The sequence below is a fragment of the Penicillium soppii genome (genome assembly GCF_028829465.1).
Source record: "Penicillium soppii strain IBT 18220 chromosome Unknown utg000007l, whole genome shotgun sequence".
NCBI lineage: Eukaryota > Fungi > Ascomycota > Eurotiomycetes > Eurotiales > Aspergillaceae > Penicillium > Penicillium soppii.
In genome coordinates this window covers 436,915-449,905 of record NW_026643237.1, presented here as the reverse complement: position 1 = coordinate 449,905, position 12,991 = coordinate 436,915, and the positions used below count along the sequence as shown (strand labels likewise).

At 48.2% G+C, this 12,991-nt stretch overlaps 4 protein-coding genes across 4 annotated transcripts; 1 reads left to right on the top strand and 3 right to left on the bottom strand.

The window, feature by feature from the left end:
* Positions 1 to 2,782: 2,782 nt before the first annotated feature.
* N7529_009428 (aminoglycoside phosphotransferase family protein) lies at positions 2,783 to 3,529 on the top strand (the record flags this gene model as incomplete). Its single annotated transcript, XM_057244955.1, has 1 exon — positions 2,783 to 3,529. The coding sequence occupies one exon, from the start codon at positions 2,783 to 2,785 to the stop codon at positions 3,527 to 3,529; it is 747 nt and encodes a 248-aa protein (XP_057093218.1).
* A 1,226-nt stretch (positions 3,530 to 4,755) lies between these two features.
* Positions 4,756 to 8,363, bottom strand: N7529_009427 (WD repeat-containing protein; the record flags this gene model as incomplete). Its single annotated transcript, XM_057244954.1, has 6 exons — positions 4,756 to 4,818; positions 4,987 to 5,109; positions 5,186 to 5,439; positions 5,490 to 7,530; positions 7,599 to 8,133; positions 8,206 to 8,363. The coding sequence occupies 6 exons, from the start codon at positions 8,361 to 8,363 to the stop codon at positions 4,756 to 4,758; spliced, it is 3,174 nt and encodes a 1,057-aa protein (XP_057093217.1).
* Positions 8,364 to 8,954: 591 nt separating this feature from the next.
* Positions 8,955 to 10,643, bottom strand: N7529_009426 (uncharacterized protein; the record flags this gene model as incomplete). The annotated part of the gene is made up of 2 exons (XM_057244953.1): positions 8,955 to 10,466; positions 10,596 to 10,643. 2 exons carry the CDS (start codon positions 10,641 to 10,643, stop codon positions 8,955 to 8,957), a joined length of 1,560 nt encoding a protein of 519 aa, XP_057093216.1.
* A 763-nt stretch (positions 10,644 to 11,406) lies between these two features.
* N7529_009425 (Serine/threonine-protein kinase HT1) lies at positions 11,407 to 11,694 on the bottom strand (the record flags this gene model as incomplete). The annotated part of the gene is made up of 1 exon (XM_057244952.1): positions 11,407 to 11,694. The coding sequence occupies one exon, from the start codon at positions 11,692 to 11,694 to the stop codon at positions 11,407 to 11,409; it is 288 nt and encodes a 95-aa protein (XP_057093215.1).
* Between the last annotated feature and the right edge of the window lie 1,297 nt (positions 11,695 to 12,991).

Here is a 12,991-nt window from a genome sequence, read left to right as displayed (position 1 = left end):
TCCCGTCCGGGTATCTTTGCACGCGCCCGCCAAGTTTGCAAGGTTCTACTAGTTCCCGTCCGGTATCTTCGGACTCCTCAGATGCTTAACCAATTTGGGTATGAAGAGAGATAACCGGGCATCGGGTGGAAGTAGTCGTTTATCGTCGAGATTGAAGGCTGGATGGTATAAAATACTTCTCTGTCTCATTTTGACTTGAACTTACTTAGTAGTGCTCAGGTCTGCTTCAGGCTACCCGCAAAATAGTAATGTGTCTATGGTTCCGCTACCTCACTAAATATAATTAACATACACATTGACAGATGGGTTTCAATCAGCTACATTCAATAGTCACCCACAATTACAGTCGAACAGAGACATTCTGGTAATCTGGTACCGATCATTACGTGGAGAGAGATAGGCCTTATATCGGCAATTTTCGCTGGTGATTATAGAGGTACTTAAGCACTTGGCACATTTTGCCAATGGGAGATATAGTTCTATATACCGAGTAATATTCCTTGTTTGTGCATCCGGGAGAGGCTTTGTTTATATCCCAATTAGTTCAAAGTGTGTTTGACACAAGTGTTTCCGGTGGAATTTTGCCGGGAAGCTACTGCCAAACTTGACAGCTTCCCAGATGATTCCCTCATGTGCTTGGCTCGGGTAGACCCAAATAACCCTGTCAATCTTTCTCGTTGAACAAAGTTTCTTGTGTTACTGAACCGCTTTGATAGTGCTCGTGAGAATATTTTATCCGATAATGACCGCAACCATCTAGTATTTGCCGAAGAGATATCTTCCTCTCCACTAAGCAAAGAAGACGCAGCACGTTGGATGTATCTAGAAAATGCAGACTTCAGCCACATCTCTAGGCCGCGATCCGGAGCGGTGCTGTACTACACGAGTGCTTACTCCTTCATCGTAGATGAGAAGAACCTCGAGCAGGGACTTCTTTCTAATGTCACCTATGCATCCAACGGCGAGATTGAAAAGGCGCTGGCTAGACCGTATGCTCTGATGCATCTCCTGGCCTTTACAGTCATATCCGAAGTCAGGTTTAAACTCCATACTCTCACGTAGTCTTTATGAGCGCCCCACTATAAGCTTACTACATCCAATCGGAAAATATATTCGCTCACTGCATCAACCGATGTGCCCTAGATGAGTCATGATAGATTACGGGAATGATATTTCTCGACACTAGGACATGCTTTATCTTTTCGGGAAGGAAAGAGATTCACAGCCACAGCTGTTCAAAGCTTGAACGTTACCCTAGTATTAACAGATTCTCTCTCTCAAATGGTGTATCGATTTCCAAGGTTTCTTCTATACAGCTGCTTACTTTTCCCTCGTCTATAATCAAACTAATGCATTCAATCGCGTTCCAACCAGTCTGTGTGACGTCCGACGGTATTCTTGCAGCATGTTATAGCACATTATTACGTATGATGTGAAGCTGTGAAAAGGTCTTTACCTCGAACTTTCCGCCATCGAGTACGTTCGGATGTGGACTAGACCCTTTAAAGAAAAGACAATATCATCTCAGAAAGTACATAGACATCAGCTTGGATGATCGGTAGGGCGACGGCGACCAGCACTTCCGATGTAACGTAGATCGTGGCCTCGAGGATCCTACCTTGTCAGGGTGGGAGCAAGCCAGGGAGCAACAAGGAGCGAGCATAGCAAAGCACTCAATCGTTGACTTATGAAAGTCTCCACGTGGTATGTCAGGTATGCTGTATGTAAGAGCAATTCACAGCCCACAACATAATCTCCGCTATGATGAACTGTTGATTCACTGGACGTGAAGGCCAGCTGGATGTGCTCATTTGGCAGCTTTTGAAACTAGACTCTTCGGCATTATGACCCAAAGGTACTTTGATATGATTTATCTATACAGAGAGCTTATATAGAGAGCTCATAGACAATTTTGAGTAGCCAAGCTCAAACCTCTATCGTAAAGCTCTTAATCATGCTCTGACTCTCACGAGCTCTCTCAATATCTTTGGATTTGCAGTCTTGAGCGACACACCCCATGCTTGACAGCAAATCAACCACCTCGTCGTGACCGTTCGACGCTGCATATTCCAATGGATTTTTACGGCACATATCCTCCTCGAAGATCATGTCAATTCCTTGTTCAAGCAGGCTCGCGACCACTGGCAAGTGCCCGTACTCTGCTGCCGAAGACAATGAGGTGCGACCCTGTTTGTCCTTGCAGTTTGGATCAGCGCACCTTTCAAGCAAAATATTCAAAATGGACACGTGCCCGCTCCAGGCGAGGTCTATCGTTTGTGTTTGCTTTTCTCTTTCCTATATGAACATCATAGTTGAGAATATATTCCTGCAGTTTGTCCAATAAGACCATCCCGACCTCATTTTTCCCTTGAGCTGGGTTATCTCTTTTGCTGACTAGTAACAATAGATTGTGTGTTATGCGTTCGGGATAGACTGTTCGGTTTGTCTAGTTCTGTTAGGCGTGAAATTTTATTCGCCTAGCAAATTCTATTGCATATAATATCATTAATCCGCACGTATTCTCCCTATTTCGCATGCTTTCGCATGATTTATCACACAATCTTTTTTGCGCACGTTCCCCTTACATATTTAGAATCGCATGGTAAAAGGGAAGCTGATAGAAGGGGTAGCCATTTGACGGATCATCATTTTCCCCTATCGAATTTCCCCTCTTCTAGCCTGTCAGCGCTACTATCTTAAATTCTCTGTCCGGCCGTTCATTCACTTTTTACCCTAGAATTTCTGAAATGCAACAGAAGACGCAGATATTCTATTCTTAAAAATGAATATAATGAATAATCAAGAAAGAACGACCCTTCATTCGTTATGCGGTCGCACGGTTATCCGAGTCGGTAACAATCTCGTCGTGAAATCGGGCAATATCCGCTCCCACGAAGCCGAAACACTTCGTTTCATTGCGACAAACACGACAATCCCTGTGCCTAAAGTCCATGATATCCATTGGGAAGATGGCAAAGTTGTGGCTATCGTGATGGACTACATGCCTGGCAAGCGACTCGATGAAGCATGGGATACGTTAGACTTAGATCAGAAGCTCTCAATCGCCTCTGAGCTTCACTCCTACATAAATCAACTTCGCGACTTAAAGGGTAGCTATATCGGAGCTATTGATCGTGGCAAAGCTGTAATTGGACAGATTGCATCAATTGAAGGCGGTCCGTTTGATACCGAGCAGCAGTTTAACGAGTTTATTTTAGGAGATATTGTGAAGTCAGCGCCAGATATACTGCGACATTATGCCAAATTTGCGCTTATGGATGACCATGAGATTGTTTTTACTCACGCCGATTTCTCCCCGCGTAATATCCTTGTCGAAGGAGGCCGGGTCACAGCTATCCTTGACTGGGAATATGCTGGCTGGTATCCGGAACACTGGGAATATATCCAGGCGCTTCGGCAACTGAAGCCGATGCCCGACTGGCCAGAATATCTGTCACGTATTCTTCCACCCCGGTTCGAGAGAGAATATATAGGCATGTCCTTCCTAGCTCGTCTCTTACGCCATTAGCGGATATAACTACTATAGGTATCATACAGACATTTAGGATAAAGATCAATCAAGTAAGAAATTATGAATATACTCTCGAACGTTCAAGGAACCTTCATATAAATAGTATATCTCCCCGTCCGTTCTTCGCAGAAAGCACCACTAATGTTGTTTGATTAGATCGAAGTACTAGAACTTCTATATAAGTAATGAAAATCCGCTTATATCTTTCGTTGTGCGTTACTTACCGGCAATGTGACGCTTTGTGGTATGCAAAACACCCTTACTCATCTTTAGCTTCCAAGCACACATCGGTCATTTGATTATTGGCCGTTGCTCGTTAAGACGCATTCAAATACCTATTGTTCACCATCCGGGTAAGGGTATCTGCCACCCAACTTTGGCAGTCCCAATCCGCGTCTGTAGGTCTGTTTTTCACGGGGGTTCTTAAAACGACTCCTCTGATAGAGACTTCACTGATTAAATCTTGGAGTTCCGCCACTGGGAATTTTTTGGCAAGCCTTCGACTTTGTTCAGGGCGGTAATTGTCGAGTGGCTGGAATTCGAAAAACCCAGGTGCACCCTCTATATGCATCGCATATGTAGATCTATTAGGAAACTTAAAAAAGAGAGCTGTATGGCGATACTTGGTATAGTCGAGAGGTTCACTAACGAAGACAAGAATGAAAACCTTGGTTGGCATTTTGATAAAGGGTCGAATGCTGCTTTCGAATCTGGAATCTGGAATTATGGATATTTATCTGTTAAGAGATAAATGTTGTAATTAGAAATAGATGCTGTTTAAATAGACAAAAAGGCACTGTGCTCTTCGGCTTTCGACGCCATATAAGTAGAAAACGAATGAACTGAAACAAATTTACGCGCGCGGTAACACATGGGTAAGCAAGGGTCTTGTTGATTTGAATTTAAACTTGAATGGTAGAGTAGTCTTTCATTGATCACTTTAGCGCCCGTTTCAAACCGGAGGATGATGAATGCCAACTATTGGTCTTTGGTGATAGATATCTAGATGTAACACCCACAACCGAAACGCTTCTGGCTCCATATGTACCAATCACATTCCGTCTTGAGAATTCCCTTAAAAGCTTAACAAAAATTACCCAACATCAGCCAACACTAGCCAAGAAATCATTTTGGTACAGGCTATTGTTGGTGTCAGAGTTGGCATGTTTTTGAAGAGCGGTAGTCATAGTTTCCATGGAGTTGCTACTCCCTTCATCGTTCGATTAAATTATGCTTGCCAGAACCCCGTCAAAAGGAGCGACATACAACTTGTTATGTACGCAGGACTGCAAAGAAATACGTAAAGTCATTCTAGCGCAAAAATGAAAGAAGACAAAGACGCCATGCTGTGCATTCCAACCCATCCATCCACTCACATCCACTCACATCACCTGCAACCTAGTCAGCATCACATCCAACCGAACAAGACAACAAATCAGTCGAGGCATACTTACCGAGCAATTATCGTCAAGAACAACAGTAGCATGCTCCCCAGGAGCCTCAAGCCCCTCCATCCCAGTCCCCAATACACCTCTCCGATCCCGCAAATTAGCAGCAAGTCGGCCTAGCATTTCGCGCTATGGAAAAGTCAAATAAGCATTCAACATAGTGCGCGCCAGGTCACCAGAGAAAGATATTGTGGAACCAACGTACAGTGATCTGGGCTTCGTTCATGCCGCCGCGACGCTCGACGTCATTTTGGCTCATGATGCGATAACTTTCGTGGATGCGCTTGCGGCTTTCGAGGCCGCCGATTGAAGTATTCCGACCGAGAGTGTTGGAAGGATTGTCGGGGTCGAGGATGTTGATTCCGTTGCGGGCATCTTCTTGCGCATTTTGGTCTGATGAGAAAATTTTGATAGTGTTGTCGATTCCGGAGGCGGCAATCATTGGTTCATAGGGGTGGCCTGGGTGGTGTCAGATTTGGTAGCTGGTTAGTGAGAAGGAAAGTGTTTACCTTGGACGACGTTGACGATATCGCTGTCGCCTTCAAGAATGTTGACTAGATGGGAAGTCTTGCGGTCCCAGATGAATATGTGGCCGGAGTCGCTGCCGCTGACTACGTACTCGTCGTTCAGACCGAAGAAGTTGACGTCTTTAACGGTCTTGATGTTGCAGTGTCCGCGATAGCTGCGAATGTGAGTTGAGCAGGGAGCGTGTCGCTCGACATCTCGTTGGCGGACTCTTGGGATAGCATAGTTCGAGGTAGTAGTGTCGTCTGAGTCGTATTCCGCGTTATCTTCATCGTCAGATGAACCCAATGGCCATTCATCGACATCATCGTCATCATCCTCTTCGTCATCTGAGCTATCATCTTCTGCCTGGCTGTCATCACTGCCACCTTCTCCTCGATTAGCGACGTCATTGGAAGACTTCGCCTCTCCCCGAGAACTTTCAGACTCCGCATCGGCCTGTTGCGGAGCCCTACCATCCAGAACCAGGTTGACGTTGGAATTTCCCTCCTCTTCCGCATTAGGTTCGATATCAGCCTGTTCTATCTCCACATCCGACTCACTACCCGAAGACTCCGGTAAAGCGCGCATTCCGCCGAAAGCGTGGTTGACAAACATGTAATTGACTCCCTTGGCTGCCTCCATTAGAAGGCTCCTCCCAACCCGCAGGACCCAGAACCGCTTCGAACAGTCCCGGTCCAGACATCGCACATTGGAAGCACGGCGCCTCTCGACCCTAGCAGCCGGGTCACCGAGATCTTCCAAGGGCAGCCGAACAACTCTCCCAAAGGTCGCCACGGCAGCGAGCTGGGTAGGGAATAAATTGCGAGCGCTGTTATTTTGGCTGGAGGCATCGAGGTTCACAACGGGGGTATCACGAGCCATGTCCATTAAGTAGGGGATCAGGATCGTTTCAATGGCATCTTCCTCGGACTCATCGGGAATTGGGTACCGGTCGTGCGATCGTCGAGGAGCGTTGCGGCGCTGGAATCCCTCAAGCAGACGTGCCCTGCCGTGCTGTAGCCACAGTAGGATTGCTCGGAGGAACTCATAGCCGAATTTGGATCCTGGGGGAATTTCTTCTTCGCCTGGTGCGGGTTGGATCGACTGGAAGACCGATTCTACATCTATGGGTCGATTCGACAACGCATAGGAAATCGCCCCAGAAGCTTGCACGAATCTCCACGCCGATTCGCGATTGTGGCGAAGTGACATCTGGAAATTAACAGTATCTTGAGAAGGATTCAAGGGATACCTCCATTGGCGCATGACCTCTTCCATCGTTGGAAGATAATCCTCTGCCATTTCCAAGGTAGATGCAAAAAAATCCGCGTAGGATGCAGGTGTGACACCAGGAGTCCTAAGAGCCTCTTGGACTGTCGCTTCAAGGCTGAAAAGATTTCTGCGAAGCTTCACCAGTCCCTTTGCAATTTGCATACTCAATCGCTGCGCATCGTTCAGCACAGCAAACCGAGCCTGCTCAAGTATAGACTCCGCAGTGGTTGGAACAGGACCATCGTACGGAGGATAAGAGTCAATGTGTTCTTCCTCGCCAGTCTCATCACTGCTGAAAGTATCCAGATCTTCAGAACGAAAGCGAGAGTGCTGCGGACCGCCACTCTCTTGCGATGAGGGCGTCGTGGGCTTCTGGCGCTTGCGTTTTCGGCTCTTCGAACTGCGTCGAGCTCGTGTATTCTTGCCTTTGAGTGTTGCCTTCTCTGAGCGGCCCTCGCGGGCATCCGGACCGCGGATCAGATCAAAACTGTAAATGTGGTCTCCCGACCAGCTGACAATAATCTCATCGGGGTTTGCATCGCTGATTTTACAGGCTGTGATGTGTCCGTCTGCGGCATGCTTGACGCGATGTTTGCCGCCTGGTGCAAATCTTCGCACGCATCGTGTTGCCTTGCTCATTTCTTCGTCGGCAACACTCCCCGCACTTGAGTAGCACTGCCCCTTGCGGCGGATCTGTCCGGGCCAATCATCCGTCTGTCGTGCAGGAAGCAGTGCATGTGCGCACCACCCAAGGCAATATAGTGCGGTTGGCTTGGTGAGCAGGAGATTGTGTTCAAATCAAGATTATATTGTTTGTAGGAGATAAGAGGGGGCGGTACATTCGAGTCATCATGTTGCCGTCCTGGTCGGTATGACATGAAGCCCTGACCGCCACGCGGAGGAGGATATGCACTAGACGGCAGCCGCAAATCCCACTGACGGACTTCGCCATCCTCGGAGCAGGTGAGAAAGAGGTACGGGGAAGACTCAGTTACGATACGCTTGACGCGATCGGCGTGGCTGCGATACACCCTAGTATTGGTATTGCCGTCACTCAGATACCGCGCGCCAGTGAAGAACTCACTAAAGCGGCGGCTACGCACGGACGCTTCCCACCCCGAGGGGTCAACGCCGGGTTTGCCACGTGAGTATTCGATATCGAATACACGCACTGTTGAATCGGCGGCGCATGTGACCAGAGTCCCATCATTTGAATGCGGCATGAACTTGACGGAGAAGATGTTGGCTTTGTGGCCGGTGAAGACGGTTGTGTTGAGCGCGAATTGGGAATTGGAGGATTCGGGTTGATAGGAGTAGATATTGAGGTACTGGTCATCGGAGCCAGACGCCAGAAGACGTCCTGATCGTGACCAACTGTGAAATCATTAGCACATGCCAATCGGCGGGTGGTCCTGTCCGTAAGAACCAGGTCTTGTGCAAGCATACCTGAGGGCATTGACACACCCTGTGTGTCCACCGAGCTCGTTCACAATGTCGAGGTTGTCGACCCATTCCCTAGATCCGTAAATGCCCCGAAGCCCAGCATACTGCGACTGTTCCCCGCATTCCCGGCGCCAGAGGCGATGGTAGAGCGAGTCTTTCATCGTCGTTGGACCAAATGATGGCGAATATTCAGGCTGATTTTCCGCTAGGTGTGATTGATCATCGTGAAAGGTACAAGGTACGGAAGTGGAGACTTGTGACTTTGCGAATTCGTTGTCTGTTAGATAGCTGTAGATGACGTCAAGAGTAGAGCTCAGGATGGAGGTCACATTGGCTGGGTCACGATTGTTGTAAGTCAGGTGACTAGTGTATTGAGCAAAGACTTGTGGAAAAGTGAAAGAAAAGAAACACAAAAGATCCAGTTGCTGAGAGAACAAGCAAAGTTCGATGTTCACGAAATCCAGACTATTCTCTCCAAAGGCTTCACCTGGGCATGACGTTGTGCTGACTCATCGGGTTACCTCGGGCCAGGTACCGAACAAGCTTTGGTTCGCCGATGAGGTTCTTGAGCGGATGTCGATCAAGTTTAATTCAAGCATCAAGCAACATACAAAATACGAATTTAGCTACAGTATTATACAGTTTTTGATATTGACAAGCCCTCAATATAGTTCGTGACATTATTTGCATTTTCACATTGATACAGGTAAAAGAGTAACCATCAACACTCACCCGACGAAGCCACCAAAAGCCTAGCTCCTCCAAGCCCCAACCCGTGGAGCTCTCGACTCCTCTACAGAAGCCGTGATCCGACTAGCAAGCAAACCAACAGAATCCCTTTCGGATCGTACAACCTGCGCCTCCAGCACTCGCATAGCGCGTATCTCCTGCACCATCATTTGTATCAAGTCCGCCAGATTCCTTGCAACCCTCGCAAGCGCCGACTGCTCCAAGCGCTCCACCTGCCCGAAACCAAGGATATCAAGCGCCAGAAGCTGGCGCGAGCAGTGTTCGAGCTTGATACTCAAAGCATGGACTAGTTCCTTCCAGCTCGGAGGCAGAGGGTCAACAAATGCGATATCAAGACATCCCGATCCGCGGTTTTGGCGAATGAACTCTGATTGGCCGAGCCAGGACTCAAAAGTCGCTAGAGCGTAGGTGTATTTCCCTCCTCTGGCGGTTGTGTCGGTTATTTCTTGCAGGATTTGAGACAAGATTTGGATTTGTTCGGGGAAGTCGTGGTGGCCGCGGTGTTCGCGGCAATTGGAGAGCCAGAGGCCCAGTGCGTGAATGTTCAGTTGGCACTGTCGTTGGGTTTCGTCGGCCAGGATGGACTGATATTGGGCGGCGACACCGTCGTATTTTTTGCGTAGACGGGATTCTGAGTCGGATTTCCATTCGGCTTGTTGCTGTAGGGAGTTCGAATGGAATAAACTCAGTTGGAGTAGTTCTGTTTGCAGCGCTGCGATATCCGGCCATGACGAGGGTATCAGCAGGTTATCTGGCTGTGGAGCAGCTCCGGGGGTTGGCGTTGGAGGTTTGGAGAATTTCTTGGGGGACCCCGGTCGCTGGTAGGCCGAGATTGCGCGAGACCGTTGTGTTGCCGGTGTTGCATCAACTGCCTTGGTAATTTGCGTCATTTGGCTCCGGTGCCGTGTATGACCTCTGGCCGCCACTGGTGGAATCTTGCCTGCGCTGACAGGCTGTCTCAGGGAAGCGGACCTCGTCGGACGTGGCGGGGGTAGCATCTCTGATTTCTTAGGTGAGGGAGGTCTCCTGGTAACAGGAGGCTGTACAGGCGACCGCTGACCTGGCAGCTTGCGAGGCGAGGGAGGTGCAAATGAGGGCGTAGAGCTCTTCGATGCAGGGACCGTAGTTTTAGTCACAGCCATTTTCAGCGGACTTGGTCGCACGATGCTTTGCCGCCTGGTAGGCGGCACCACGGTCTTAGTTGCCGTCGAGTTTGATTGCGCTTGTTTCTTTCCCGGGGAGATGTCTCGTTGCCGTGTCGGTGAGGAATCGCGTGTGCTCGGCTTGCTACCGGGTGGCTGAAATCGTACTTGACTGGTTACACGGGCATTATCTTGAGTAGTGCTGCGCTGCGGGAGTGGGATTCTTCCTCGAGCGGTCGGGCCATTGTCTTTCAAGGCACCCTCGGCCGGCGAGGGGTTTGAAGAGCGATTCTTGTCATTGCTCACGCGAGCAGGTTCTTTCGGGCCGGTCGTGGGAGATATGTTCGTAGCAGGTCGTGCGATATTTGAAGTCTTCGGCAGTCAGCTTGTGTTTCATGTTGCATGTTTTAATTTCGGTAATTGTGCAGTTCAAGAATGCGACACGGCTGTGGGGAAGCTCTCCACTGTAAACAAACAAGCCAGGGGTAACAGGGGACTGACTTGTTTACGGGGCTCGCGCAGCGAAGCCGAGCGCGTTGGAATAGGCATCGTACAAGGTCATAAACAACGAAAGGGCATTATACAAAGGATGAGAGCTGAGTTAAGAAAGATCGAAGATCCCGCAGCACAGCTGTGTTGAGATTACCCACTTCTTCTTCACCTCCACTTTACTTCTACAAACATCTCTTGCCACTTGCTTCAAACAATTTATATTCTGCATCTCTAACCAGAGCTGTCTATTTTTCTTTTACAAAACGCATATTAATTTGGATTCATAATTAAGGGATGACAAATAAGTCTGTGGATGTCTTCGCTCACCAGAAAAAACGCCATCGCAAAAGATACGCAAAGGGGCCCACAAGGGGAGGGGATCTACGGCTAAAATCAGAGTTCTATCGAGAATCGACACGTATTGTAACCATCAGAATACACAAGGTAAGCTACACCGAGAGAGAAGAAGCCACAGTAGCGATCAGCTCACGGCTGTGTTCTATTAATATGCAGAGTGAGCGGGCACCACCGGCCGTTCGTCGATCGACTTTTGAATTAAATCAATTCTCTCTGTCAACAACGTTTGCTCGTGCAGCAGAGACTCGGGAGCAGGTGAACGTAAGACGATTGAATCCAGTGCTCGTAGCAAGCGACCGGCATTTCAAACCCCTCCGTCAACCCAACAATCTTTAATAATTGAGCCAAGCCAAACATTCTCAGTTCTAGGAAGGGATTCTCTCCGCGGCCAGGTCGCCCGACCATCAGTTGGAAGGTTGTCTTTGAAGAGAACGATCTTGCAATGCTCGCCCGTGACAACGTATTAGATACCAGCACCAAGAAATTCGAGGTCTATTCGAGTCATGTGTCCGTCATCATCGACAGTATCCATGTTGGCATCTAAGGGTAGAAGAGATGATTCAGAGAATTTGCAGAATTTGATCATCAGATCTGAATCGAAAAGAAAATTACGACTGGCAATGTCTGCCACAAGCAAACGTTGGTTGTGGATATACTCGAGCGTGCGAGCCATTTCACGAAACCATGAGAGTTGGGGTTGTTGGGGTGACTGATTGGTTGCTAACTTCTTGCGAAGATCTCCAATTGCCATGTAAACGAGTCGGATAGCTTCTTTGGAGAAACCAAGGCAGTTGACATTGCCGCCGCATTGGGAATTGGACGATTGGAGACTACGATAGCCATCTTGTTCACGTTGGATGACTTGAATGTTTATCTCAACGTCTACATCTGTGCTCCAACAATATCTCAAGAGGGTTTTGACAGCCACACCGTCACGTAACACCACAACTGCTGAAGTTCCAGATCCAAGGACTTGCTCCAGAGGGATAGAATCTCCAGAGAGATCTTAAAAGGGAGCTGTCATATCTTCTTGTTGAGAATGGGAAGAAAGAACGAGATTTGGAATGGGTTCCCCACAAAATGAAACAAAGCGTAGTCGCCCGGTTCACCCTGGCCCAGTGTGACATTTCAGCAGGGACCGGGGACGACTCGTAGCCTCGTACTATTCCATTTAAAGTGAATGTCTCTGGCTCTTGACATATTTGACCGTAATTAAGCACCGTAATGGAATAGTGCAGGACTTGGCAAGCCTATTGAGAGGTTCTTGTGGTGCCCGCATTCAACAATTATCCAAAGGCTGATGAATCAAGTTTGCTACATGATGCAATAATTATGCGGTGTTCTAGTTATTTGTCAGAAGATACGGGGCAGGGGTTTAGTTCATCCACCCTGGAACATATGCAAATCAGATGTATCATTCTCAAACTTGCAAACATGAAAGTTCCCAGAGCCCTGAATGTACCTATATGCGATTTGCGGGCGTCGTACCCAGATCTGAGTCTGTTGTACTGACGTTCCCTGTCAACTGGTCCCGTAGTCTGAGCGACCTGGGTTTCTGCTCTTTGCAGTACCGAAACGTCAAATAACCCAGCGTTTTTGCTAGCTGCCAATACCATAGTATCGATTCACTTCTGGCCATGGCACTTGCTCCCATGCGATCGACTTGAAGCAGGTCCAGAGAACAATGAACAAAGAACTCCCAACTAGTGCCTTCACCGTGTGATTCGGTACCCACATCTTGGACACCGAATTGCCCTAAAGACTGATATCACCAGGACACACAGCACGCACAAGGGAACTAATGGTGTTTCGAGCCAGCCAGCGGTTCTAAAATCACATCTCAATTTGACTCCCAGGCACAGACGCAGACAGGACATACTGTAACGTGTTTTGGCTTGTCAGCACTTCTTGGAATCGTTTAGGTTTGGTGCTTCAGATCGAGATTCTATTCGCTAGAACCATCAATATGATAATCATTGATGTACACACACGAGCATGCCTCTCATTTGTTCTCTTGATGATCGGCGATGCACATGATCGCGGTTTCA